At 42.8% G+C, this 25713-nt stretch overlaps 3 protein-coding genes and 2 long non-coding RNA genes across 7 annotated transcripts in view; 1 reads left to right on the top strand and 4 right to left on the bottom strand.

Moving 5' to 3' along the window:
- Positions 1 to 14087, top strand: part of LOC135549930 (uncharacterized) — a 40096-nt gene extending 26009 nt beyond the window's left edge. Inside the window, exons 3-5 of one of the 3 annotated variants that reach the window (XR_010457042.1) lie at positions 4423 to 4560; positions 7062 to 7467; positions 12167 to 14087. This is a non-coding gene — a long non-coding RNA (uncharacterized LOC135549930). Of the gene's footprint in view, positions 1 to 4422; positions 7468 to 12166 lie in introns of all 3 variants that reach the window. The other 2 variants (XR_010457041.1, XR_010457040.1) reach the window with 2 other exon arrangements.
- LOC135548978 (uncharacterized) lies at positions 8298 to 10786 on the bottom strand. Its single transcript, XM_064979051.1, has 11 exons — positions 10723 to 10786; positions 10459 to 10605; positions 10289 to 10369; positions 10016 to 10165; positions 9836 to 9885; positions 9646 to 9715; positions 9460 to 9546; positions 9263 to 9361; positions 9058 to 9138; positions 8871 to 8975; positions 8298 to 8432 (listed from the first exon to the last, which is right to left on the bottom strand). Exons 1-11 carry the CDS (start codon positions 10738 to 10740, stop codon positions 8298 to 8300), a joined length of 1023 nt encoding a protein of 340 aa, XP_064835123.1. The 5' UTR covers positions 10741 to 10786.
- LOC135549084 (uncharacterized) lies at positions 10906 to 11462 on the bottom strand. The gene is made up of 3 exons (XR_010456930.1): positions 11399 to 11462; positions 11061 to 11176; positions 10906 to 10977 (listed from the first exon to the last, which is right to left on the bottom strand). It is a non-coding gene; the product is annotated as an uncharacterized LOC135549084 (long non-coding RNA).
- Positions 14088 to 14879: 792 nt separating the features above from the next.
- On the bottom strand, positions 14880 to 18037 carry LOC135549302 (uncharacterized). The gene is made up of 14 exons (XM_064979312.1): positions 17980 to 18037; positions 17642 to 17757; positions 17487 to 17558; positions 17306 to 17389; positions 17042 to 17188; positions 16872 to 16952; positions 16599 to 16748; positions 16419 to 16468; positions 16229 to 16298; positions 16043 to 16129; positions 15846 to 15944; positions 15641 to 15721; positions 15454 to 15558; positions 14880 to 15014 (listed from the first exon to the last, which is right to left on the bottom strand). The coding sequence occupies exons 4-14, from the start codon at positions 17321 to 17323 to the stop codon at positions 14880 to 14882; spliced, it is 1023 nt and encodes a 340-aa protein (XP_064835384.1). The 5' UTR covers positions 17324 to 17389; positions 17487 to 17558; positions 17642 to 17757; positions 17980 to 18037.
- A 3442-nt stretch (positions 18038 to 21479) lies between these two features.
- LOC135549083 (uncharacterized) lies at positions 21480 to 24769 on the bottom strand. The gene is made up of 13 exons (XM_064979145.1): positions 24593 to 24769; positions 24255 to 24370; positions 24100 to 24171; positions 23916 to 23999; positions 23652 to 23798; positions 23482 to 23562; positions 23209 to 23361; positions 23029 to 23078; positions 22839 to 22908; positions 22653 to 22739; positions 22456 to 22554; positions 22251 to 22331; positions 21480 to 22168 (listed from the first exon to the last, which is right to left on the bottom strand). Exons 1-13 carry the CDS (start codon positions 24756 to 24758, stop codon positions 22031 to 22033), a joined length of 1344 nt encoding a protein of 447 aa, XP_064835217.1. The 5' UTR covers positions 24759 to 24769; the 3' UTR covers positions 21480 to 22030.
- Positions 24770 to 25713: the final 944 nt, after the last annotated feature.

Here is a 25713-nt window from a genome sequence, read left to right as displayed (position 1 = left end):
ATTCGACCATGAATGCCTGATTTACACAGTCTCCTCTGAACAGTTGATGTTGAGATGTCTATTACTTGAACTCTGTCAAGCATTTATTTGGCCTGCAATTTCTTAGGCTGGTAAATCTAATGAATTTATTCTCTGCAGCAGAGGTAACTCTGGGTCCTCATGCAAGCCAGTTTCATCATAGCGCTTGATGGTTCTTGCAACTGCACTTGAAGACATTTTCAAAGTTCTTGAAATTTTCCAGATTGACTGACCTTCATATCTTAAAGTAATGATGTACTGTAATTTCTCTTGCCATAATATGGACTTTTTCCTAATAGGGCTATCTTCTGTATACCACCCCTACCTTGTCACAACACAACTGATTGGCTCAAACACATTAATATGGAAAGAAATTCCACAAATCCTCTTTTAACAAGGCACACCTGTTAATTGAAATGCATTCCAGGTGTCTACCTCATGAAGCTGGTTGAGAGAATGACAAAATTATTATTATTATTATTATTAAGGGTGGCTACTTTGAATAATTTCAAATATAAAATATATTTTGATTTGTTGAACACTTTTTTGGTTACTACACGATCCCATGTGTTATTTCATAGCTGTGATGTCTTCACTGTTATTATAGAAAATAGTTATTGTAGAAAATAGTAAAAATAACTAAAATCCTGCAATGAGTAGGTGTGTCCAAACTTTTAACTGGTACTGTACACTCAAGAAAAGAGAGTATAATACCATCAAAAGATGGGTCTACGTGGGGAAAGAACGCTAAAATGTGCCTCCATTGGTGGTCATTACATGTGCACATGTGAAGCCTTTTACTGTCCTCACTAAACATGTTGCTGATAATGGCAAACTCCTCAGTCTTTAAACAAAAGAAAGACCATCTTAGACACACACCTAGAGGAAATAAGAACACACAATACCATATTGTCAGCTAAATGAAGAAGTGTAATCGAACATGGTACGAACATGAAGACGCTGTGTTAAGTTGTTGAATGTGGAAATGAGGAAAGTTTTCCAAGCCTCATCCAACAACATCACAATTTCGGTCTCTAATAGGAGACAGATGTATTTGTCCAGGTCAGCTGGAACAGGGTGGCCATCCCTGCCTCGATCTCTGGTGGCCATCCCTGCCTCGATCTCTGGTGGCTGGGTGGCAGGAGTTTTCTTATTATTATCGTTAGAGTTAAAAAAAATATTGGTGTGCTTTATAGATTACATTTTTTTCTGCTGTTTACTCCGATGGAATGACTAGCGAAGCTGTAACCAGTTGGCTGTGCTGATAGTGGGGTCCGGTTTTGAAGATCGAGATACTCACTCAGGAGTTGTAGAATGGGACAGTGGCGATTTTAGCATGTAAATCTTGGTGGCGCAAATAAACAAAAACATGTGGGGGATGCATGCCAGCAAAGCCACTACACAACACTAAAACAATACATTAATTGCACTATAATGGTGACCACAAACTGTTAGGGCCTACCTACAGCTGTCCCAACAGCAGAGTCCCAACACCTTACCAATGCTACACCTGGCTATCAGAGGAGCCTTGTCTACGGCTGACTAATGTGGTTTCTGTTGAGATGTACAAAGCGGATAAGAGGCAATCTGGAATTTCAATTGAGACAATGGGAGAGCTAAGACGGATGTAGTCAATATAACTAATTGTTTAGCACTTTTGACATGTACAGTGACATAATTCAGAACATGGGCTGTTCTTACAGTGTTCTCCCTGTACACCAAGTCAGAACCGTAGGATATATAAAGGTTTGAGTTTATTTTTATTTTTACAGGGACAGTGCACATTAATCAACGTTTCAGTAAAAGTGCCGGTTTTAGCCAGCCGGCTAAATTTCAACCGCAGTCCCTGGGCAGGTTATTAAAAACAATTACAATATAGACAATAGCAACATAGGACAAGCAAGACATAGCATACAGACAGAGCAACATAGGACAAGCAAGACGTAGCATACAGACATAGAACAAAAAGCAGCAAGACAAAATTCATAAAAGCAACAAAGTGTTTCCACACCTCACAAGCTACAGACAACAGACATGGAAAGCGGCAACACACAGCTCGGGACCATCCCGACTTACAATTTCAAGTTGGATGACCGTTCAAAACGTATTTTCCCAGTCAGAGCTTGTTTTTTTCCCTGAGTTCCCAGTTGTCTTGAACTCACTGAAGTCAGATTTCCTAGTTCCCGAGTTAACAGTTGTTTTGAGCCTGGCAGAAATCATGCTGGATTGACAGCATGGCCAATGTTGAATGTTTATCATTTTAAGCTTGGAAAAGAGACCAAGAATTGGGACCACACACCCACTCCACTGAATAGCAGGCTAGTAATTGCTTTTCAATGCTTGCAGTTAGCCACTGATTACTCCTTGTTGAATTTGCAATTTCCAACTTGTTGTGTAATGTTTAAACTTGTTGTGTAATGTTTGTGTCCAATGGCCGATGAGCACCTACACATTTTATCTACAATTTCTCTTCATATGACAAGGATTTGCCAGTAGATTGTCGACTTGATTCATGATGATGACTGCTAGCTAAGATTTTGAAAGTATGATATTGACATGGTCAGTCCAATCAAAGCTACTGTAGATATAACGTGATTTGATGTCATTTTTTATCTATGGCCAATGACCTTGAGCCTTCTTGGATGGGCACTTCTAATGTAACTCTATGACAGCATTCAACGGGGCTTGAATTTTCGAGCTCTACACTTAGATTTGGCAGTGAGGTAGTGTCGGCATGAGTGACAGAATACTGAGCCAATCACTGCGTAACTAGAGAACATTACCAACCCCTACGCTCTGTATTTTCCGCATTTTCCACTGGCTGCCCCACCACAGAAAGCACTGACCTAGGCTGAAACATCTGCATTTTGGAGCTGCCTTACTCAAGAAAGCAAAAAAGAGACCATGTTTGTATGGAGGCTTTATTAACTCAGTGATTTTTTTTTAAAATATATATTTTTTACATTGTTTGCAACTGATAAGTGACACGTATTAATGCCAAAATAACATGCAAAACATTTGTAGCTATACATGTGGGGCTCAAACAGGCTCTGACCCACCTGCCCTGAGTGACGGGTCGCCACTGGAATTGGAACACAACAACAGCTATACAGTAAGTTTCCCAAAACTCCAGTTTATTGCACAGATGCTGTGGTAGAAGAAAGCTCTAGCTCCAGCACCATGGGTAAGAGCTCAACAGTGACAGAGCTAAGACGAGCACAACATATTGTTCACTATACAACCACATAAGGGGGGAGCCGACACACCCGGAAGTCCCATTGTAACCATATTGTTGTGAAAGTTTAGGCATGTTTTGGTTTACTCACATTTGATAAACTATTAAGTTGCAACTTTACAGATTTCTGTCGCTGCATTCCAGGTCTTCTCCTGCGGTCATATTTACACCAACTGGAGGAAATATCCAGACATCTGGCGTCACAGGCTGCTTTTTGGATGGACCTCGAATACACACAAATGAAAATTAAATGTAGCTACACTACTGGGGATACATCATGCAACATATCTACAATTTAACAATTCAGGTTTCAGGTTCCTCTGCACAAGCCGCCTCACTTAGCTCCTGAATCTCTCCACGCCCCTCCTGTCCACACGTCTCGTCTCCACACGTCTCGTCTCCACACCCCTCCTCTCCACACGTCTCGTCCCGGCAGCCCTCCTCTTCGCAGGTCTTGTCTTGACGGCCCTCCTCTCCACACCCCTCCTCTCCGCATGCCTTGTCTCTACATGGATGGATCCTCTCTTCTTGCCTACTAAATTACTTCATAGAGAGGGAAATATGATTATATACATACATAATTGATCAGATACATCATGCAACAATTATACAATTATGGTTTTAATAGTTATTAATGCAATCAAACACACTGCAAAATCAGTCTTACCTTACGATGATGTTGCAGATATTGCCCTACCCTTAACTGCAAGGTAATTTATGACCTGGGTAGGTTACTTTCTAAATGTAATCCTTTACAGTTACTAAGTTACCTGTCCAAAATTGTAATCAATATTTGTACCTTTTGGAATACCCAAACTCAGTAATGTAATCTGATTACATTTGGTTACTTTTAGATTACTTTCCCTTTAAGAGGCATTAGAAGACAATGTATGTTACCAATTTAACGACATCTATTGCAGGATAAATCAATGTTAAAGTTTACATAGCTGGCCATATATGGATGTTACATTTTACATTATGGGTTGGTTATGTAGGCTTCTAACCCATCACTTTCTACTAAATCTCGCACAGAACGAGCAGTATGGCTGGTGGCATTGTCATGCTGGAGGGTCATGTCAGGATGAGCCTGCAGGAAGGGTACCACATGAGGGAGGAGGATGTCTTCCCTGTAACGCACAGCATTGAGATGGACCTTTTTGTCATTGCAGGCAGTCTGATGATGCTGTGACACACCGCCCCAGACCATGATGGACCCTCCACCTCCAAATCGATCCCGCTCCAGAGTACAGGCCTCGGTGTAATGCTCATTCCTTCGACGATAAATGTGAATCCGACCATCACTCCTGGTGAGACAAAACCGTCAATGAAGAGCACTTTTTGCCAGTCCTGTCTGGTCCAGTGACGGTGGGTTTGTGCCCATAGGCGACGTTGTTGCCGGTGATATCTGGTGAGGACCTGCCTTACAACAGGCCTACAAGCCCTCAGTCCAGCCTCTCTCAGCCTATTGCGGACAGTCTGAGTACTGATGGAGGGATTGTGCGTTCCTGGTGTAACTCGGGCAGTTGTTGTTGCCATCCTGTACCTGTCCCACAGGTGTGATGTTCGGATGTACCAATCCTGTGCAGGTGTTGTTACACGTGGTCTGCCACTGCGAGGATGATCAGCTGTCCGTCCTGTCTCCATGTAGCGCTTTCTTAGGTGTCTCACAGTACGGAGATTGCAATTTTTTCCCTTGGCCACATCTGCAATCCTCATGCCTCCTTGCAGCATGCCTAAGGCACATTCACGCAGATGAGCAGGGACCCAGGGCATCTTTCTTTTGGTGTTTTTCAGTCAGTAGAAAGGCCTCTTTAGGGTCCTAAGTTTTCATAACTGTGAGCTCCTTTGCCTACCGTCTGTAAGCTGTTGGTGTCTTAATGACCGTTCCACAGGTGCATGTTCAATAAAACCTGTTGGTACTAGGGGGCATTATTTTCATTTTTGGGGATAAAACGTTCCCGTTTTAAACGTGATATTTTGTCAGGACAAGATGCTAGAATATGCATAGAAAACACTCTAACTTTTCCAAAACTGTAAAGATATTGTCTGTGAGTATAACAGAACTGAGGTTGCAGGCGAAAGCCTGAGAAAAATCCAATCCGGAAGTACCCCAGGTTTTGAAAGCGCTGCGTTCCAATGAGTCCCTATTCAGCTGTGAATATGCCATTAACGAGCTTACGCTTTCTACGTATTCCCCAAGGTGTCTACAGCATTGTGACGTAGTTTTACGCATTTCTGTTGAAGAATAGCCGTAGGCGGCCACATTGCGTAAGTGGTCACATGGTGGCTCCGAGAGAGATTCTCGCGTAAAATACAGAGGTAGCCATTACTCCATTCGGCCCTACTGAAGAACTAATTGTCCCGACGGATATATTATTGAATAGATATTAGAAAAACACCTTGAGGATTGATTATAAACAACGTCCTGAAAAAGGGACGTTTGTTTTTTTGCTGAGTTCACATACGATAGACTGAGTTATTTCTTTACATTAAAAACCAAAATCAGAAGTCCATTCATTCCAATAAATATTATACCCCTTGATCTTCAAGAATAGGACATGGAAATATGGAAGTATAGCTTAGCCAAATTGTTTACATTTTACATAACCCAAAAACCGAGGATTTATTAGCCAGCTCTACTCTGTTGTTTACGATTTTGTTGTCATGGAGGACTGATTGGGCTCATTGATTCAAGTTGAAAAATAAATGCTGCGCTCATGGAATGGCATGCTTTGAGCACTACTGAAAAGTGCTATTTACATGTGAAAAATGAATGCCATATGTTGCATTTGCTATTGTTTACCTTTTTTTGGTGACACTTTGATATCTTGATAATATGCAGCTGTTTAAAGGGCAGCTGAAACAATAACAAAACGGTCGCCCTCTGTTTTGGTAAAAAGCTGAGGGATGGGCCTGGAGAAATGTAACCACACTCAGATTAATAGACAGAGCTATGGATGTAAGGACGGACCATCAATTATATCAAAATTGTTTTAACTATGTTATGAGGCTATACAGTGTTGGTTTACATTTACAATGTCAAATCGAATCAAATGCTTACTTACAAGCCCTTAATCAACAATGCTTTAAAAAGTTAAGAAAAACTAGAGGGATATGTTCAACCACCATCCTGAGACAAGGCCGAGTATAGCCCACAAAGATCTCCGCCACGGCACAACCCATGTGGGGGCACCAACCCAGACAGGAAGATCACATCCATGACTCAACCCACTCAAGTGACGCACCCCTCCTAGGGACGGCATGAAAGAGCACCAGTAAGCCAGTGACTCAGCCCCTGTCATAGGGTTAGAGGTTAGAGGCAGAGAATCCCAGTGGAAAAAGGGGAACCGGCCAGGCAGAGACAGCAAGGGCGGTTCGTTGCTCCAGAGCCTTTTCGTTCACCTTCACACTCCTGGGCCAGACTAGACTCAATCATATGACCCACTGAAGAGATGAGTCTTCAGTAAAGACTTAAATGTTGAGACCAAGTTTGCGTCTCTCACATGGGTAGGTAGACCATTCCATAAAAATTGAGCTCTATAGGAGAAAGCCCTGCCTCCAGCTGTTTGCGTAGAAATTCTAGGGACAATAAGGAGGCCTGCGTCTTGTGACCGTAGCGTTCGTGTAGGTATGTACAGCAGGACCAAATCAGAGAGAGAGGTAGGAGCAAGCCCATGTAATGCTTTGAAGGCATTAGCATGGTTCTGCTCATCATGGCAGTAATTGTGTCTTTATTGTAAATCCAATGCATCCAAAGTGTGCTTTACAGCTTGTCCTGCCTCATAACATTTGTTTTGGTCCCTTTCAGATCATAGCCACGTCAACAGTGGGCGTCAGGCTTGTAAGAGACATGAAATATCTGAAAGCTTTGGTGACCTAGGCTGGATGGTGAGCTTGTCTCACTAAGCTACTCATTCTACTGAGTAGATAGTATCAAGAGCTAACATTGTGTCACCTTATTTGCTGTAACACACAGTTATTATTTTAAAGGGAAGCAAGGCATTGTGTGCATTTTAATGAAGTATTTCTGATTTGAAATATAGTCTGTTCTCGTCATTCATCTAATCTTGTCATTCCATTTCTATAGTATTTCTCTCCGTTAGGATTGGGTCCTGGCTCCTACAGGCTACTGTGCCTTCTACTGTGATGGAGAATGCCTATACCCTCTGGGTTCCTGCATCAACACCATTAACCACGCTATGATCCAACTAGAGGTCAGTATGCACTACTACACCCTCTCTCACATGAATGCTAACATTGTTTTCAGTTGGAAAGACGCTAAATGGCTCAGACATTAATGGCAAATATGGCAAATTGAAACAAAAATGTCCAATAAACATACATACCTGAGTCTACAATGGCAGACTGTTAATGGAGAGTACAGATAGTGAGAAGTTACATTCAAGACTGAAGCAATTGTGCCCTCTAGTGGTCGACTTTATACTATACCCGCTCTTTCCATGACAGACTGACCAGGTAAATCCAGGTGAAAGCTATGATCCCGTACTGATGTCACTTGTTCAATCCACTTCAATCAGTGTAGATGAAGGGAAGGAGACAGGTTAAAGAAAGATTTTTAAGCATTGACACAATTGAGACATGGATTGTGTATGTGTGCCATTCAGAGGGTAAATGGGCAAGACAAAATATTTAAGTGCCTTTGAACGGTGTAAGGTAGTAGGTGTATAAAGAATGGTCCACCACTGTGGGAATCATTGGAGTGAACATGGGCCAGCATCCCTGTGGACACCTTGTAGAGTTCATGTCCCGGCAAATTGAGTCTGTTCTGAGAAACAGGGGTGCAACTCAATGTTAGGAAGGTGTTCTTAATGTTTTGTAAACTCTGTGTATGTAGGCCTACATATTTTTAAATAGTACAGAATCACACATCACAATTCAAAGCCATAAAGTGTGGGCCTGTAGTACCCGTAAATCACCTAAACTTTGTTTTCATTTCCATATGAAAAGAATAATGCATAATTGTTCATGTAATAGTGTAATATTAGCCTCATAACTCCAGGAATAGGAAATAGTGATGAAATAATCAAGTAAATGAAAAGACAGAGACAAATGCTTTTGAACTACTAGTTATTTTATTTAAAAATGTAAAATTCAGTGCAAAGTAATGTAGTGCATTTGTGTCTAGACCACTGTGTGGTGGCAAAGTGTCGCAAGAATCCTGTGGGGAGAGAAAACAAGAGAATACATTAATTCAATGGGTGTTAACTAATCAGGCTTCAGCGAAGCACTTCAAGTCCTCAATTCCTGAGAGAGAGAGAGAGAAAAATGTGGCCTTTCAGATCTCTGCAGTAGGACTACATGCTGGCCATGAGGTTCTCCAGGTGGTACTCCAGGAGGCTGGAGAGCTCAGTGACCAGAGACACTGGGTTAAAGTACCAGGCCAGCTGCTGCCCAAACATGTCATCGAGCAGAGCCATCAGCCCGCCCTGAAGAGAACACCACACAACACATAGATAATGGCTCTAAGTTACTAGCTTATCAAGAGCAGAGAGACAATGAGAGTTACTCCTCGTAAAATGGCATTGAAACCCTGTTATTCATGAAAAAGTAAAGAGGAAGTAAACTAGGAATAGGGAAGTAAACTCTTGAATCTTACATTGAGCAGCAGCAGGTATCTCTCGGCCTTTGGCTCAATGCTGGCAGCTACGGGCAGGAAGGAGTGCAGGAGAGCGTACAGACGCTCCATGAACCCACCAGGGTGCTAATGGAAACAGAGGAGAGAGGTTTAAGTGAAATTACAAATAGAGAGACATCGAAACATGTACCAGTGAGATGCTACTTACCACCATCAGGGACTTCTGAGCTGTCATCATCCCAAATAGCACCAGTTCAAAAAGGACATCTATCAGGTTAACATGATGGATCTAGGACAAGAAAACACATTTGGAGAAAATAGGAACAATTTCAAATTGATCAGCTCCTGTGATGTATAAAAGATATGCATGTGGAAGAACTCAAAGTGAGACTTGAAAGAGTTAATGAACTCACCTTTGCCTCAGCCAGCTCCCTCTCAATGTCAATCTGCTTGGAGGGGTCACTCAGGTAGTCCACAAAGTCGTTATAGGCACGGATGAATTCGGCCTCGTCCTATCACAAAGCAAAGAGCATTGACGTTAGTGAACAGAACACATTTCCCATCGAGGACGCTCTCTTTCCCTTGAATGAATAATGAGTTAGTGAGCTACCATGTGGTGGGCTTGAACCAGTGCGCCCATTAGGACCTTTCCTGCCACAAACAGATGGTTCCTGCTCGGGGTGGAACCAAGCAGGGTCTAGAGAAGAGGGAAGAGTTAGTGAGACACCCATCTTTCTCTTGGAGACAGACAGAACGAGAAGACACAGAGAGAAAAGGAAAAAGGAAGTCCACTCACAGTGAAGGCCTGGCGCAGGGAGACGAGCCTCAGGGCGATGTCCTCCACTCTCTTGGTGGTAAGGTAGAGGCTGTGGGAGGGAGGGAATGGAGCATGTCAGCCATTAGGGTCAATGTGGATAACAGCACGGTGACCACTATCCTTCAGCATCTGGCAAGCCCAGACTACACAGACATTTAGAGGAACTCACTTTAGCAGAGGAACCTCCCTCTCCTCAGGCAGCAGGTCCTCCTCCCAGCCCTACAACAACAGAACAAACATTCAACATCAGTGACCAGTGCAATGACATGACAAACAATGGGTCAATGGAAGGATCTTAATGCTACTAGTCAATAGTATGTGTACTGTAGGTGTGTGTGTAACATCTGACCTCATAGCAGTTGTGGCCCTCAGGCTCTGGCTCAGTGAACTGCTGATTGGTGGGCGTAGACACGGAGGCAGCCTCCGACCACGCTGAGGAGGAGAGCAGCCCATCCGGCCCCATGTGGAGAGTGGCGTACACCACCGAGATATCAGTCTGCTGCTCCAAAAACACACACAACACACCTGTTTACCACACACACACATTATTAGAAAACAGCATATCTAAAGGAAAAACAACCAATAATTTCTGTTCAATATACATAAAAACATTTTTATTTACCTGGTAGCAGCCAAGGGTCACGTCCACAGACGTCTCATGGCGGAGGTGAGAAGCATACTGGGTCACCCTGCCAGCCACATACTGACAGGGAGAGATGATATGTTAAGGCCAAATGGAATAAGTGAAGAAAAGCCTAATCTAATACTATTTCGGTAGTATTTACATCTTACCAGGATCCAAGTGACGGACTGAACCTTGGTGGCACAGTAGGGGATGCCCTCTGAACTAAGTCTGGCTGTCTCCCTGGAGACGGCCCACACCAGTTGAGTCTCCTGGCCTCGAACCCTACTCACATGGTGCCTCCTCACCACCACCTGCTGTGGAGAGAAACAACATCAACAAAACAACATCAGCCATCGCTGTAACATATTTCCATCAAGATCACATGACTCTGGCAATGTAGATTAGGACTAGGTAGTTACAGAGACACATACCTGGGATCCCCCACGCATATAGGTGATAATGGGGCTTATGAACTGGAAAGTTCTCCAAGCTTTAGCCAACGGACGGCATGGTTCTGCACAGGAGATGGGTGACATTACAATACATTCAGGTTAGAAACAGCTAATTACAGGAATTGTAACAGTGTGTGTGTGTGGGGGGGAGGGGGCTCTTTCTCTGATCACAACAGGCCCACAGTACAGGGGGCTGAACCTAATCGGTATCAACTGCCAATTACCAGTGGCCTCCTAAAGCAGACAGCAGAGATTTTTAGAATTAATATCTGGAATACTTTTCAAACATAAAACCAAAAACGTTCTGAAAATTGTACCTCAAGGATAGTCGGTACATCTGGCACATCCTCAAGGATGATAGCAGCATCCTGGACATCAAGGATGACTGGCAGCAGTGGCACATCCAACTGGACCTCATCCAGTACATTTGATTCTAAAATTAGTAGCAGGAATACAAACAAACAATTGTCAGGATGTAAAACATATCAAGCTAGCTAGTAACGTCACTACTAGTAAAGGTCCAACAGTGATTCGCTTAGCAACAATTATTAAAGTTAGCGTTAGCTTGCAAGTCTGTATTACAGATATACACATTTCACAAATTACATTTTCAATGCTGAATGTGGTAAAATAAAAAGTTTAAAACTCCACGTACCCTCTTCGAAGTCGCTGTCGCTGTCCACCTCCCGACGATCGCGAACCCTGCAAAACGGAAAAAGACAACAAAAACAACCCACAAATGAATTTAAACAACCTGTCGACGCAGAAGGCTGCCCACGTCCTCGCACTCTCTCCATCAATCTTGAAAAACACCCAGGCATTTTCCAATCTCAGGTCTCAGAAATCAGTCAAGTTTGTTGTTGTTAAACAGCAAATTTAAGTTGTTCTTGTTTTCGAACAGAAAACGTTCAATAGAACGCCGAGATGTTATATCGGTTCGATGTCTCTTGGCAACACATATTTTAGAAATTGCTGATTTAAAAATGGACAGCTGTGTTGCCATAGAAATGAGTTTGGAACTCTATGGTTGTCATTAGAATCCTATAACATTCCTGGTCATCATTGTAATTATATTCTATGTTGTTGGAATAATATAAAACAAAAATACCAAATGTTTTTTTAAAGTCACTAGCTAGGTCAATGGCCCATTGAAATGTTTTAACTTGTTTCATGGAAGTTGTTGTTGAACTTCTGAAAGTCTAGGCTTTGGCTCAGTGGGCTATAAAGACTTGTGGAGCACAGACAACCAGGGTTAAAACATATGACCACATTCAGACAAGGGGGGAAGCCAAAGCCCACTGAGGTTGGAGAGCACTGTAGGATCTGCATAATAATCATACCTCTTTTATAAACAGGATATTATTATCATTGATTATGTCAAAGTGTATGTATGAATAAATCTGATTGAACTTTTTCATGGCAGGTTCACCTTTTGAAGCCGGGTGAGGTTCCCAAAGCGTGCTGCACACCCACCAAGCTCAGTCCCATCTCTAGACTCTTCTACGACGACAACGACAATGTGATCCTAAAGAAGCATGAAGACATGGTGGTCAAGACCTGTGTATGCCTGTGACACCTGTGGCGGCCCATCTATTCTACATCATTTTAATAAACTTCACTACCATTGTTCCAAAAGATATACCTTTGCAACCAGCAGTTGAAAGCAATAATCTGGCAATATGCAGATAAATAGTATGTATCTACACTGTACACAAAAAATTAACGCAACATTCAACAATTTCAACGATATTACTGAGTTAAAGTTCATATAAGGCAATCAGTCAATTCAAATACATTCTTTAGACCCTAATCTATGGATTTCACATGACTGTGAATACAGATGTGCCTCTGTTGGTCACAGATACCTTTTTAAAGTAAGACAGGGGCGTGGATCTGGGGCGGCAGGTAGCCTAGTGGTTAGTGTTGAGCCAGTAACCGAAAGATGCTGGATCCAATCCCCGAGCTGACAAGGTAAAAATCTGTCATTCTGCCCCTGAACATGACAGTTAACCCACTGTTTCCCAGGAAGGCCGTCATTGTGAGTAAGGAGTTGTTCTTAACTGACTTGCCTAGTTAGAAAAGGGATACAAAGCCTTCTACTGTGATGGAGAATGTCTACATCCTCTGGGTTCCTGCATAAACACCACTAACCACGGTATGATCCAACTAGTGGTCAGCCTCCAATTGCTCTTAAATACAAGTAAAACTAAATGCATGCTCTTCAACCGATCGCTACCCGCACCTACCCGCCTGTCCAACATCACTACTCTGGACGTCTCTGATTTAGAATACGTGGACAACTACAAATACTTAGGTGTCTGGTTAGACTGTAAACTCTCCTTCCAGACCCATATCAAATATCTCCAATCCAAAGTTAAATCTAGAATTGGCTTCCTATTTCGCAACAAAGCATCCTTCACTCATGCAGCCAAACATACCCTTGTAAAACTGACCATCCTACCAATCCTCGACTTTGGCAATGTCATTTACAAAATAGCCTCCAATACCCTACTCAACAAATTGGATGCAGTCTATCACAGTGCAATCCGTTTTGTCACCAAAGCCCCATATACTACCCACCATTGCGACCTGTACGCTCTCGTTGGCTGGCCCTCGCTTCATACTCATCGCCAAACCCACTGGCTCCATGTCATCTACAAGACCCTGCTAGGTAAAGTCCCCCCTTATCTCAGCTCGCTGGTCACCATAGCATCTCCCACCTGTAGCACACACTCCAGCAGGTATAATCTCTCTAGTCACCCCCAAAACCAATTCTTTCTTTGGCCGCCTCTCCTTCCAGTTCTCTGCTGCCAATGACTGGAACGAACTACAAAAAGCACTGAAACTGGAAACACTTATCTCCTTCACTAGCTTTAAGCACCAACTGTCAGAGCAGCTCACAGATTACTGCACCTGTACATAGCCCACCTATATTTTAGCCCAAACCTCTTTCCCTACTGTATTTCATTTATTTATTTATTTTGCTCCTTTGCACCCCATTATTTTTATTTCTACTTTGCACATTCTTCCATTGCAAATCTACCATTCCAGTGTTTTACTTGCTATATTGTATTTACTTTGCCACCATGGCCTTTTTTTGCCTTTACCTCCCTTATCTCACCTCAATTGCTCACATCGTATATAGACTTGTTTATACTGTATTATTGACTGTATGTTTGTTTTGCTCCATGTGTAACTCTGTGTCGTTGTATGTGTCGAACTGCTTTGCTTTATCTTGGCCAGGTCGCAATTGTAAATGAGAACTTGTTCTCAACTTGCCTACCTGGTTAAATAAAAGTGAAATAAATAAAATAAATAAAAGTATGCACTACTACACCCTCTCACATGAACGCTAACATTATTTTCAGTTGGAAAGATGCTAAATGGCTCAGACATTAATGGGAAATATGGCAAATTGAAACAAAAATACCCAAGATACCTGAGTCTACAATGGCAGACTGTTAATGTAGAGTACAGATAGTGAGAAGTTACATTCAAGACTGAAGCAATTGTGCCCTCTAGTGGTCGACTTTATACTATACCCGCTCTTTCCATGACAGACTGACCAGGTAAATCCAGGTGAAAGCTATGATCCCGTACTGATGTCACTTGTTCAATCCACTTCAATCAGTGTAGATGAAGGGAAGGAGACAGGTTAAAGAAATATTTTTAAGCATTGAGACAATTGATACATGGATTGTGTATGCGTGCCATTCAGAGGGTAAATGGGCAAGACAAAATATTTAAGTGCCTTTGAACGATGTAAGGTAGTAGGTGTATAAAGAATGGTCCACCACTGTGGGAATCATTGGAGTGAACATGGGCCAGCATCCCTGTAGACACCTTGTAGAGTTCATGTCCCGGGAAATTGAGTCTGTTCTGAGAAACGGGGTGCAACTCAATGTTAGGAAGGTGTTCTTAATGTTTTGTAAACTCTGTGTATGTAGGCCTACATATTTTTAAATAGTACAGAATTACACATCACAATTCAAAGCCATAAAGTGTGGGCCTGTAGTACCCGTAAATCACCTAAACTTTGTTTTCATTTCCATATGAAAAGAATAATGCATAATTGTTAATGTAATAGTGTAATATTAGCCTCATAACTCCAGGAATAGGAAATAGTGATGAAATAATCAAGTAAATGAAAAGACAGAGACAAATGCTTTTGAACTACTAGTTATTTTATTTAAAAATGTAAAATTCAGTGCAAAGTAATGTAGTGCATTTGTGTCTAGACCCCTGTGTGGTGGCAAAGTGTCGCAAGAATCCTGTGGGAGAGAAAACAAGAGAATACATTAATTCAATGGGTGTTAACTAATCAGGCTTCAGCGAAGCACTTCAAGTCCTCAATTCCTGAGAGAGAGAGAGAGAGAAAAATGTGGCCTTTCAGATCTCTGCAGTAGGACTACATGCTGGCCATGAGGTTCTCCAGGTGGTACTCCAGGAGGCTGGAGAGCTCAGTGACCAGAGACACTGGGTTAAAGTACCAGGCCAGCTGCTGCCCAAACATGTCATCGAGCAGAGCCATCAGCCCGCCCTGAAGAGAACACCACACAACACATAGATAATGGCTCTAAGTTACTAGCTTATCAAGAGCAGAGAGACAATGAGAGTTACTCCTCGTAAAATGGCATTGAAACCCTGTTATTCATGAAAAAGTAAAGAGGAAGTAAACTAGGAATAGGGAAGTAAACTCTTGAATCTTACATTGAGCAGCAGCAGGTATCTCTCGGCCTTTGGCTCAATGCTGGCAGCTACGGGCAGGAAGGAGTGCAGGAGAGCGTACAGACGCTCCATGAACCCACCAGGGTGCTAATGGAAACAGAGGAGAGAGGTTTAAGTGAAATTACAAATAGAGAGACATCGAAACATGTACCAGTGAGATGCTACTTACCACCATCAGGGACTTCTGAGCTGTCATCATCCCAAATAGCACCAGTTCAAAAAGGACATCTATCAGGTTAACATGATGGATCTAGGACAAGAAAACACATTTGGAGAAAATAGGAACAATTTCAAATTGATCAGCTCCTGTGATGTATAAAAGATATGCATGTGGAAGAACTCAAAGTGAGACTTGAAAGAGTTAATGAACTCACCTTTGCCTCAGCCAGCTCCCTCTCAATGTCAATCTGCTTGGAGGGGTCACTCAGGTAGTCCACAAAGTCGTTATAGGCACGGATGAATTCGGCCTCGTCCTATCACAAAGCAAAGAGCATTGACGTTAGTGAACAGAACACATTTCCCATCGAGGACGCTCTCTTTCCCTTGAATGAATAATGAGTTAGTGAGCTACCATGTGGTGGGCTTGAACCAGTGCGCCCATTAGGACCTTTCCTGCCACAAACAGATGGTTCCTGCTCGGGGTGGAACCAAGCAGGGTCTAGAGAAGAGGGAAGAGTTAGTGAGACACCCATCTTTCTCTTGGAGACAGACAGAACGAGAAGACACAGAGAGAAAAGGAAAAAGGAAGTCCACTCACAGTGAAGGCCTGGCGCAGGGAGACGAGCCTCAGGGCGATGTCCTCCACTCTCTTGGTGGTAAGGTAGAGGCTGTGGGAGGGAGGGAATGGAGCATGTCAGCCATTAGGGTCAATGTGGATAACAGCACGGTGACCACTATCCTTCAGCATCTGGCAAGCCCAGACTACACAGACATTTAGAGGAACTCACTTTAGCAGAGGAACCTCCCTCTCCTCAGGCAGCAGGTCCTCCTCCCAGCCCTACAACAACAGAACAAACATTCAACATCAGTGACCAGTGCAATGACATGACAAACAATGGGTCAATGGAAGGATCTTAATGCTACTAGTCAATAGTATGTGTACTGTAGGTGTGTGTGTAACATCTGACCTCATAGCAGTTGTGGCCCTCAGGCTCTGGCTCAGTGAACTGCTGATTGGTGGGCGTAGACACGGAGGCAGCCTCCGACCACGCTGAGGAGGAGAGCAGCCCATCCGGCCCCATGTGGAGAGTGGCGTACACCACCGAGATATCAGTCTGCTGCTCCAAAAACACACACAACACACCTGTTTACCACACACACACATTATTAGAAAACAGCATATCTAAAGGAAAAACAACCAATAATTTCTGTTCAATATACATAAAAACATTTTTATTTACCTGGTAGCAGCCAAGGGTCACGTCCACAGACGTCTCATGGCGGAGGTGAGAAGCATACTGGGTCACCCTGCCAGCCACATACTGACAGGGAGAGACGATATGTTAAGGCCAAATGGAATAAGTGAAGAAAAGCCTAATCTAATACTATTTCGGTAGTATTTACATCTTACCAGGATCCAAGTGACGGACTGAACCTTGGTGGCACAGTAGGGGATGCCCTCTGAACTAAGTCTGGCTGTCTCCCTGGAGACGGCCCACACCAGTTGAGTCTCCTGGCCTCGAACCCTACTCACATGGTGCCTCCTCACCACCACCTGCTGTGGAGAGAAACAACATCAACAAAACAACATCAGCCATCGCTGTAACATATTTCCATCAAGATCACATGACTCTGGCAATGTAGATTAGGACTAGGTAGTTACAGAGACACATACCTGGGATCCCCCACGCATATAGGTGATAATGGGGCTTATGAACTGGAAAGTTCTCCAAGCTTTAGCCAACGGACCGGCATGGTTCTGCACAGGAGATGGGTGACATTACAATACATTCAGGTTAGAAACAGCTAATTACAGGAATTGTAACAGTGTGTGTGTGTGTGGGGGGGGCTCTTACTCTGATCACAACAGGCCCACAGTACAGGGGGCTGAACCTAATCGGTATCAACTGCCAATTACCAGTGGCCTCCTAAAGCAGACAGCAAAGATTTTTAGAATTAATATCTGGGATACTTTTCAAACATAAAACCAAAAACGTTCTGAAAATTGTACCTCAAGGATAGTCGGTACATCTGGCACATCCTCAAGGATGATAGCAGCATCCTGGACATCAAGGATGACTGGCAGCAGTGGCACATCCAACTGGACCTCATCCAGTACATTTGATTCTAAAATTAGTAGCAGGAATACAAACAAACAATTGTCAGGATGTAAAACATATCAAGCTAGCTAGTAACGTCACTACTAGTAAAGGTCCAACAGTGATTCGCTTAGCAACAATTATTAAAGTTAGCGTTAGCTTGCAAGTCTGTATTACAGATATACACATTTCACAAATTACATTTTCAATGCTGAATGTGGTAAAATAAAAAGTTTAAAACTCCACGTACCCTCTTCGAAGTCGCTGTCGCTGTCCACCTCCCGACGATCGCGAACCCTGCAAAACGGAAAAAGACAACAAAAACAACCCACAAATGAATTTAAACAACCTGTCGACGCAGAAGGCTGCCCACGTCCTCGCACTCTCTCCATCAATCTTGAAAAACACCCAGGCATTTTCCAATCTCAGGTCTCAGAAATCAGTCAAGTTTGTTGTTGTTAAACAGCAAATTTAAGTTGTTCTTGTTTTCGAACAGAAAACGTTCAATAGAACGCCGAGATGTTATATCGGTTCGATGTCTCTTGGCAACACATATTTTAGAAATTGCTGATTTAAAAATGGACAGCTGTGTTGCCATAGAAATGAGTTTGGAACTCTATGGTTGTCATTAGAATCCTATAACATTCCTGGTCATCATTGTAATTATATTCTATGTTGTTGGAATAATATAAAACAAAAATACCAAATGTTTTTTTAAAGTCACTAGCTAGGTCAATGGCCCATTGAAATGTTTTAACTTGTTTCATGGAAGTTGTTGTTGAACTTCTGAAAGTCTAGGCTTTGGCTCAGTGGGCTATAAAGACTTGTGGAGCACAGACAACCAGGGTTAAAACATATGACCACATTCAGACAAGGGGGCGAAGCCAAAGCCCACTGAGGTTGGAGAGCACTGTAGGATCTGCATAATAATCATACCTCTTTTATAAACAGGATATTATTATCATTGATTATGTCAAAGTGTATGTATGAATAAATCTGATTGAACTTTTTCATGGCAGGTTCACCTTTTGAAGCCGGGTGAGGTTCCCAAAGCGTGCTGCACACCCACCAAGCTCAGTCCCATCTCTAGACTCTTCTACGACGACAACGACAATGTGATCCTAAAGAAGCATGAAGACATGGTGGTCAAGACCTGTGTATGCCTGTGACACCTGTGGCGGCCCATCTATTCTACATCATTTTAATAAACTTCACTACCATTGTTCCAAAAGATATACCTTTGCAACCAGCAGTTGAAAGCAATAATCTGGCAATATGCAGATAAATAGTATGTATCTACACTGTACACAAAAAATTAACGCAACATTCAACAATTTCAACGATATTACTGAGTTAAAGTTCATATAAGGCAATCAGTCAATTCAAATACATTCTTTAGACCCTAATCTATGGATTTCACATGACTGTGAATACAGATGTGCCTCTGTTGGTCACAGATACCTTTTTAAAGTAAGACAGGGGCGTGGATCTGGGGCGGCAGGTAGCCTAGTGGTTAGTGTTGAGCCAGTAACCGAAAGATGCTGGATCCCCGAGCTGACAAGGTAAAAATCTGTCATTCTGTCCCTGAACATGACAGTTAACCCACTGTTTCCCAGGAAGGCCGTCATTGTGAGTAAGGAGTTGTTCTTAACTGACTTGCCTAGTTAGAAAAGGGATACAAAGCCTTCTACTGTGATGGAGAATGTCTACATCCTCTGGGTTCCTGCATGAACACCACTAACCACGGTATGATCCAACTAGTGGTCAGCCTCCAATTGCTCTTAAATACAAGTAAAACTAAATGCATGCTCTTCAACCGATCGCTACCCGCACCTACCCGCCTGTCCAACATCACTACTCTGGACGTCTCTGATTTAGAATACGTGGACAACTACAAATACTTAGGTGTCTGGTTAGACTGTAAACTCTCCTTCCAGACCCATATCAAATATCTCCAATCCAAAGTTAAATCTAGAATTGGCTTCCTATTTCGCAACAAAGCATCCTTCACTCATGCAGCCAAACATACCCTTGTAAAACTGACCATCCTACCAATCCTCGACTTTGGCAATGTCATTTACAAAATAGCCTCCAATACCCTACTCAACAAATTGGATGCAGTCTATCACAGTGCAATCCGTTTTGTCACCAAAGCCCCATATACTACCCACCATTGCGACCTGTACGCTCTCGTTGGCTGGCCCTCGCTTCATACTCGTCGCCAAACCCACTGGCTCCATGTCATCTACAAGACCCTGCTAGGTAAAGTCCCCCTTATCTCAGCTCGCTGGTCACCATAGCATCTCCCACCTGTAGCACACGCTCCAGCAGGTATATCTCTCTAGTCACCCCCAAAACCAATTCTTTCTTTGGCCGCCTCTCCTTCCAGTTCTCTGCTGCCAATGACTGGAACGAACTACAAAAAGCACTGAAACTGGAAACACTTATCTCCCTCACTAGCTTTAAGCACCAACTGTCAGAGCAACTCACAGATTACTGCACCTGTACATAGCCCACCTATATTTTAGCCCAAACAACTACCTCTTTCCATACTGTATTTCATTTATTAATTTATTTTGCTCCTTTGCACCCCATTATTTTTATTTCTACCTTGCACATTCTTCCATTGCAAATCTACCATTCCAGTGTTTTACTTGCTATATTGTATTTACTTTGCCACCATGGCCTTTTTTTGCCTTTACCTCCCTTATCTCACCTCATTTGCTCACATCGTATATAGACTTGTTTATACTGTATTATTGACTGTATGTTTGTTTTGCTCCATGTGTAACTCTGTGTCGTTGTATGTGTCGAACTGCTTTGCTTTATCTTGGCCAGGTCGCAATTGTAAATGAGAACTTGTTCTCAACTTGCCTACCTGGTTAAATAAAGGTGAAATAAATAAAAGTATGCACTACTACACCCTCTCACATGAACGCTAACATTATTTTCAGTTGGAAAGATGCTAAATGGCTCAGACATTAATGGGAAATATGGCAAATTGAAACAAAAATACCCAAGATACCTGAGTCTACAATGGCAGACTGTTAATGTAGAGTACAGATAGTGAGAAGTTACATTCAAGACTGAAGCAATTGTGCCCTCTAGTGGTCGACTTTATACTATACCCGCTCTTTCCATGACAGACTGACCAGGTAAATCCAGGTGAAAGCTATGATCCCGTACTGATGTCACTTGTTCAATCCACTTCAATCAGTGTAGATGAAGGGAAGGAGACAGGTTAAAGAAATATTTTTAAGCATTGAGACAATTGATACATGGATTGTGTATGCCTGCCATTCAGAGGGTAAATGGGCAAGACAAAATATTTAAGTGCCTTTGAACGATGTAAGGTAGTAGGTGTATAAAGAATGGTCCACCACTGTGGGAATCATTGGAGTGAACATGGGCCAGCATCCCTGTAGACACCTTGTAGAGTTCATGTCCCGGGAAATTGAGTCTGTTCTGAGAAACGGGGTGCAACTCAATGTTAGGAAGGTGTTCTTAATGTTTTGTAAACTCTGTGTATGTAGGCCTACATATTTTTAAATAGTACAGAATTACACATCACAATTCAAAGCCATAAAGTGTGGGCCTGTAGTACCCGTAAATCACCTAAACTTTGTTTTTCATTTCCATATGAAAAGAATAATGCATAATTGTTCATGTAATAGTGTAATATTAGCCTCATAACTCCAGGAATAGGAAATAGTGATGAAATAATCAAGTAAATGAAAAGACAGAGACAAATGCTTTTGAACTACTAGTTATTTTATTTAAAAATGTAAAATTCAGTGCAAAGTAATGTAGTGCATTTGTGTCTAGACCCCTGTGTGGTGGCAAAGTGTCGCAAGAATCCTGTGGGGAGAGAAAACAAGAGAATACATTAATTCAATGGGTGTTAACTAATCAGGCTTCAGCGAAGCACTTCAAGTCCTCAATTCCTGAGAGAGAGAGAGAGAGAGAGAGAGAGAGAGAGAGAGAGAGAGAGAAATAGAGAGAAATGTGGCCTTTCAGATCTCTGCAGTAGGACTACATGCTGGCCATGAGGTTCTCCAGGTGGTACTCCAGGAGGCTGGAGAGCTCAGTGACCAGAGACACTGGGTTAAAGTACCAGGCCAGCTGCTGCCCAAACATGTCATCGAGCAGAGCCATCAGCCCGCCCTGAAGAGAACACCACACAACACATAGATAATGGCTCTAAGTTACTAGCTTATCAAGAGCAGAGAGACAATGAGAGTTACTCCTCGTAAAATGGCATTGAAACCCTGTTATTCATGAAAAAGTAAAGAGGAAGTAAACTAGGAATAGGGAAGTAAACTCTTGAATCTTACATTGAGCAGCAGCAGGTATCTCTCGGCCTTTGGCTCAATGCTGGCAGCTACGGGCAGGAAGGAGTGCAGGAGAGCGTACAGACGCTCCATGAACCCACCAGGGTGCTAATGGAAACAGAGGAGAGAGGTTTAAGTGAAATTACAAATAGAGAGACATCGAAACATGTACCAGTGAGATGCTACTTACCACCATCAGGGACTTCTGAGCTGTCATCATCCCAAATAGCACCAGTTCAAAAAGGACATCTATCAGGTTAACATGATGGATCTAGGACAAGAAAACACATTTGGAGAAAATAGGAACAATTTCAAATTGATCAGCTCCTGTGATGTATAAAAGATATGCATGTGGAAGAACTCAAAGTGAGACTTGAAAGAGTTAATGAACTCACCTTTGCCTCAGCCAGCTCCCTCTCAATGTCAATCTGCTTGGAGGGGTCACTCAGGTAGTCCACAAAGTCGTTATAGGCACGGATGAATTCGGCCTCGTCCTATCACAAAGCAAAGAGCATTGACGTTAGTGAACAGAACACATTTCCCATCGAGGACGCTCTCTTTCCCTTGAATGAATAATGAGTTAGTGAGCTACCATGTGGTGGGCTTGAACCAGTGCGCCCATTAGGACCTTTCCTGCCACAAACAGATGGTTCCTGCTCGGGGTGGAACCAAGCAGGGTCTAGAGAAGAGGGAAGAGTTAGTGAGACACCCATCTTTCTCTTGGAGACAGACAGAACGAGAAGACACAGAGAGAAAAGGAAAAAGGAAGTCCACTCACAGTGAAGGCCTGGCGCAGGGAGACGAGCCTCAGGGCGATGTCCTCCACTCTCTTGGTGGTAAGGTAGAGGCTGTGGGAGGGAGGGAATGGAGCATGTCAGCCATTAGGGTCAATGGGGATAACAGCACGGTGACCACTATCCTTCAGCATCTGGCAAGCCCAGACTACACAGACATTTAGAGGAACTCACTTTAGCAGAGGAACCTCCCTCTCCTCAGGCAGCAGGTCCTCCTCCCAGCCCTACAACAACAGAACAAACATTCAACATCAGTGACCAGTGCAATGACATGACAAACAATGGGTCAATGGAAGGATCTTAATGCTACTAGTCAATAGTATGTGTACTGTAGGTGTGTGTGTAACATCTGACCTCATAGCAGTTGTGGCCCTCAGGCTCTGGCTCAGTGAACTGCTGATTGGTGGGCGTAGACACGGAGGCAGCCTCCGACCACGCTGAGGAGGAGAGCAGCCCATCCGGGCCCATGTGGAGAGTGGCGTACACCACCGAGATATCAGTCTGCTGCTCCAAAAACACACACAACACACCTGTTTACCACACACACACATTATTAGAAAACAGCATATCTAAAGGAAAAACAACCAATAATTTCTGTTCAATATACATAAGAACATTTTTATTTACCTGGTAGCAGCCAAGGGTCACGTCCACAGACGTCTCATGGCGGAGGTGAGAAGCATACTGGGTCACCCTGCCAGCCACATACTGACAGAGAGAGACGATATGTTAAGGCCAAATGGAATAAGTGAAGAAAAGCCTAATCTAATACTATTTCGGTAGTATTTACATCTTACCAGGATCCAAGTGACGGACTGAACCTTGGTGGCACAGTAGGGGATGCCCTCTGAACTAAGTCTGGCTGTCTCCCTGGAGACGGCCCACACTAGTTGAGTCTCCTGGCCTCGAACCCTACTCACATGGTGCCTCCTCACCACCACCTGCTGTGGAGAGAAACAACATCAACAAAACAACATCAGCCATCGCTGTAACATATTTCCATCAAGATCACATGACTCTGGCAATGTAGATTAGGACTAGGTAGTTACAGAGACACATACCTGGGATCCCCCACGCATATAGGTGATAATGGGGCTTATGAACTGGAAAGTTCTCCAAGCTTTAGCCAACGGACCGGCATGGTTCTGCACAGGAGATGGGTGACATTACAATACATTCAGGTTAGAAACAGCTAATTACAGGAATTGTAACAGTGTGTGTGTGGGGGGGGGGGGGGGCTCTTACTCTGATCACAACAGGCCCACAGTACAGGGGGCTGAACCTAATCGGTATCAACTGCCAATTACCAGTGGCCTCCTAAAGCAGACAGCAGAGATTTTTAGAATTAATATCTGGGATACTTTTCAAACATAAAACCAAAAACGTTCTGAAAATTGTACCTCAAGGATAGTCGGTACATCTGGCACATCCTCAAGGATGATAGCAGCATCCTGGACATCAAGGATGACTGGCAGCAGTGGCACATCCAACTGGACCTCATCCAGTACATTTGATTCTAAAATTAGTAGCAGGAATACAAACGAACTATTGTCAGGAAGTAAAACATATCAAGCTAGCTAGTAACGTCACTACTAGTAAAGGTCCAACAGTGATTCGCTTAGCAACAATTATTAAAGTTAACGTTAGCTTGCAAGTCTGTATTACAGATATACACATTTCACAAATTACATTTTCAATGCTGAATGTGGTAAAATAAGAAGTTTAAAACTCCACGTACCCTCTTCGAAGTCGCTGTCGCTGTCCACCTCCCGACGATCGCGAACCCTGCAAAACGGAAAAAGACAACAAAAACAACCCACAGATGAATTTAAACAACCTGTCGACGCAGAAGGCTGCCCACGTCCTCGCACTCTCTCCATCAATCTTGAAAAACACCCAGGCATTTTCCAGTCGATTTTTCAATCTCAGGTCTCAAAAATCAGTCAAGTTTGTTGTTGTTAAACAGCAAATTGAAGTTGTTCTTGTTTTCGAACAGAAAACGTTCAATAGAACGCCAAGATGCTATATCGGTTCGATGTCTCTTGGCAACACATATTTTAGAAATTGCTGATTTAAAAATGGACAGCTGTGTTGCCATAGAAATGAGTTTGGAACTCTATGGTTGTCATTAGAATCCTATAACATTCCTGGTCATCATTGTAATTATATTCTATGTTGTTGGAATAATATAAAACAAAAATACCAAAATGTTTTTTTAAAGTCACTAGCTAGGTCAATGGCCCATTGAAATGTTTTAACTTGTTTCATGGAAGTTGTTGTTGAACTTCTGAAAGTCTAGGCTTTGGCTCAGTGGGCTATAAAGACTTGTGGAGCACAGACAACCAGGGTTAAAACATATGACCACATTCAGACAAGGGGGGCGAAGCCAAAGCCCACTGAGGTTGGAGAGCACTGTAGGATCTGCATAATAATCATACCTCTTTTATAAACAGGATATTATTATCATTGATTATGTCAAAGTGTATGTATGAATAAATCTGATTGAACTTTTTCATGGCAGGTTCACCTTTTGAAGCCGGGTGAGGTTCCCAAAGCGTGCTGCACACCCACCAAGCTCAGTCCCATCTCTAGACTCTTCTACGACGACAACGACAATGTGATCCTAAAGAAGCATGAAGACATGGTGGTCAAGACCTGTGTATGCCTGTGACACCTGTGGCGGCCCATCTATTCTACATCATTTTAATAAACTTCACTACCATTGTTCCAAAAGATATACCTTTGCAACCAGCAGTTGAAAGCAATAATCTGGCAATATGCAGATAAATAGTATGTATCTACACTGTACACAAAAAATTAACGCAACATTCAACAATTTCAACGATATTACTGAGTTAA

This window comes from Oncorhynchus masou, chromosome 12 (genome assembly GCF_036934945.1).
Source record: "Oncorhynchus masou masou isolate Uvic2021 chromosome 12, UVic_Omas_1.1, whole genome shotgun sequence".
NCBI lineage: Eukaryota > Metazoa > Chordata > Actinopteri > Salmoniformes > Salmonidae > Oncorhynchus > Oncorhynchus masou.
The sequence above is the reverse complement of the archived record's forward strand: the minus strand, read 5'-3'. Positions and strand labels throughout refer to the sequence as shown.

Coding starts and splice junctions, on each gene's coding strand:
- LOC135548978 (XM_064979051.1), bottom strand. Junction 9,362..9,459: donor TGGTTCAAGCCCACCACATG/GTAGCTCACTAA, acceptor GCTTTGTGATAG/GACGAGGCCGAATTCATCCG. Junction 8,433..8,870: donor GATACCTGCTGCTGCTCAAT/GTAAGATTCAAG, acceptor CTCTCCCCACAG/GATTCTTGCGACACTTTGCC.
- LOC135549302 (XM_064979312.1), bottom strand. Junction 16,953..17,041: donor AGTCCGTCACTTGGATCCTG/GTAAGATGTAAA, acceptor TCTCCCTGTCAG/TATGTGGCTGGCAGGGTGAC. Junction 16,749..16,871: donor TGACCCTTGGCTGCTACCAG/GTAAATAAAAAT, acceptor TTTTTGGAGCAG/CAGACTGATATCTCGGTGGT.
- LOC135549083 (XM_064979145.1), bottom strand. CDS start 24,758: ATGCCTGGGTGTTTTTCAAGATTGATGGAGAGAGTGCGAGGACGTGGG. Junction 22,909..23,028: donor AGGGAGGTTCCTCTGCTAAA/GTGAGTTCCTCT, acceptor TCCCTCCCACAG/CCTCTACCTTACCACCAAGA. Junction 22,332..22,455: donor GGGAGCTGGCTGAGGCAAAG/GTGAGTTCATTA, acceptor TTCTTGTCCTAG/ATCCATCATGTTAACCTGAT.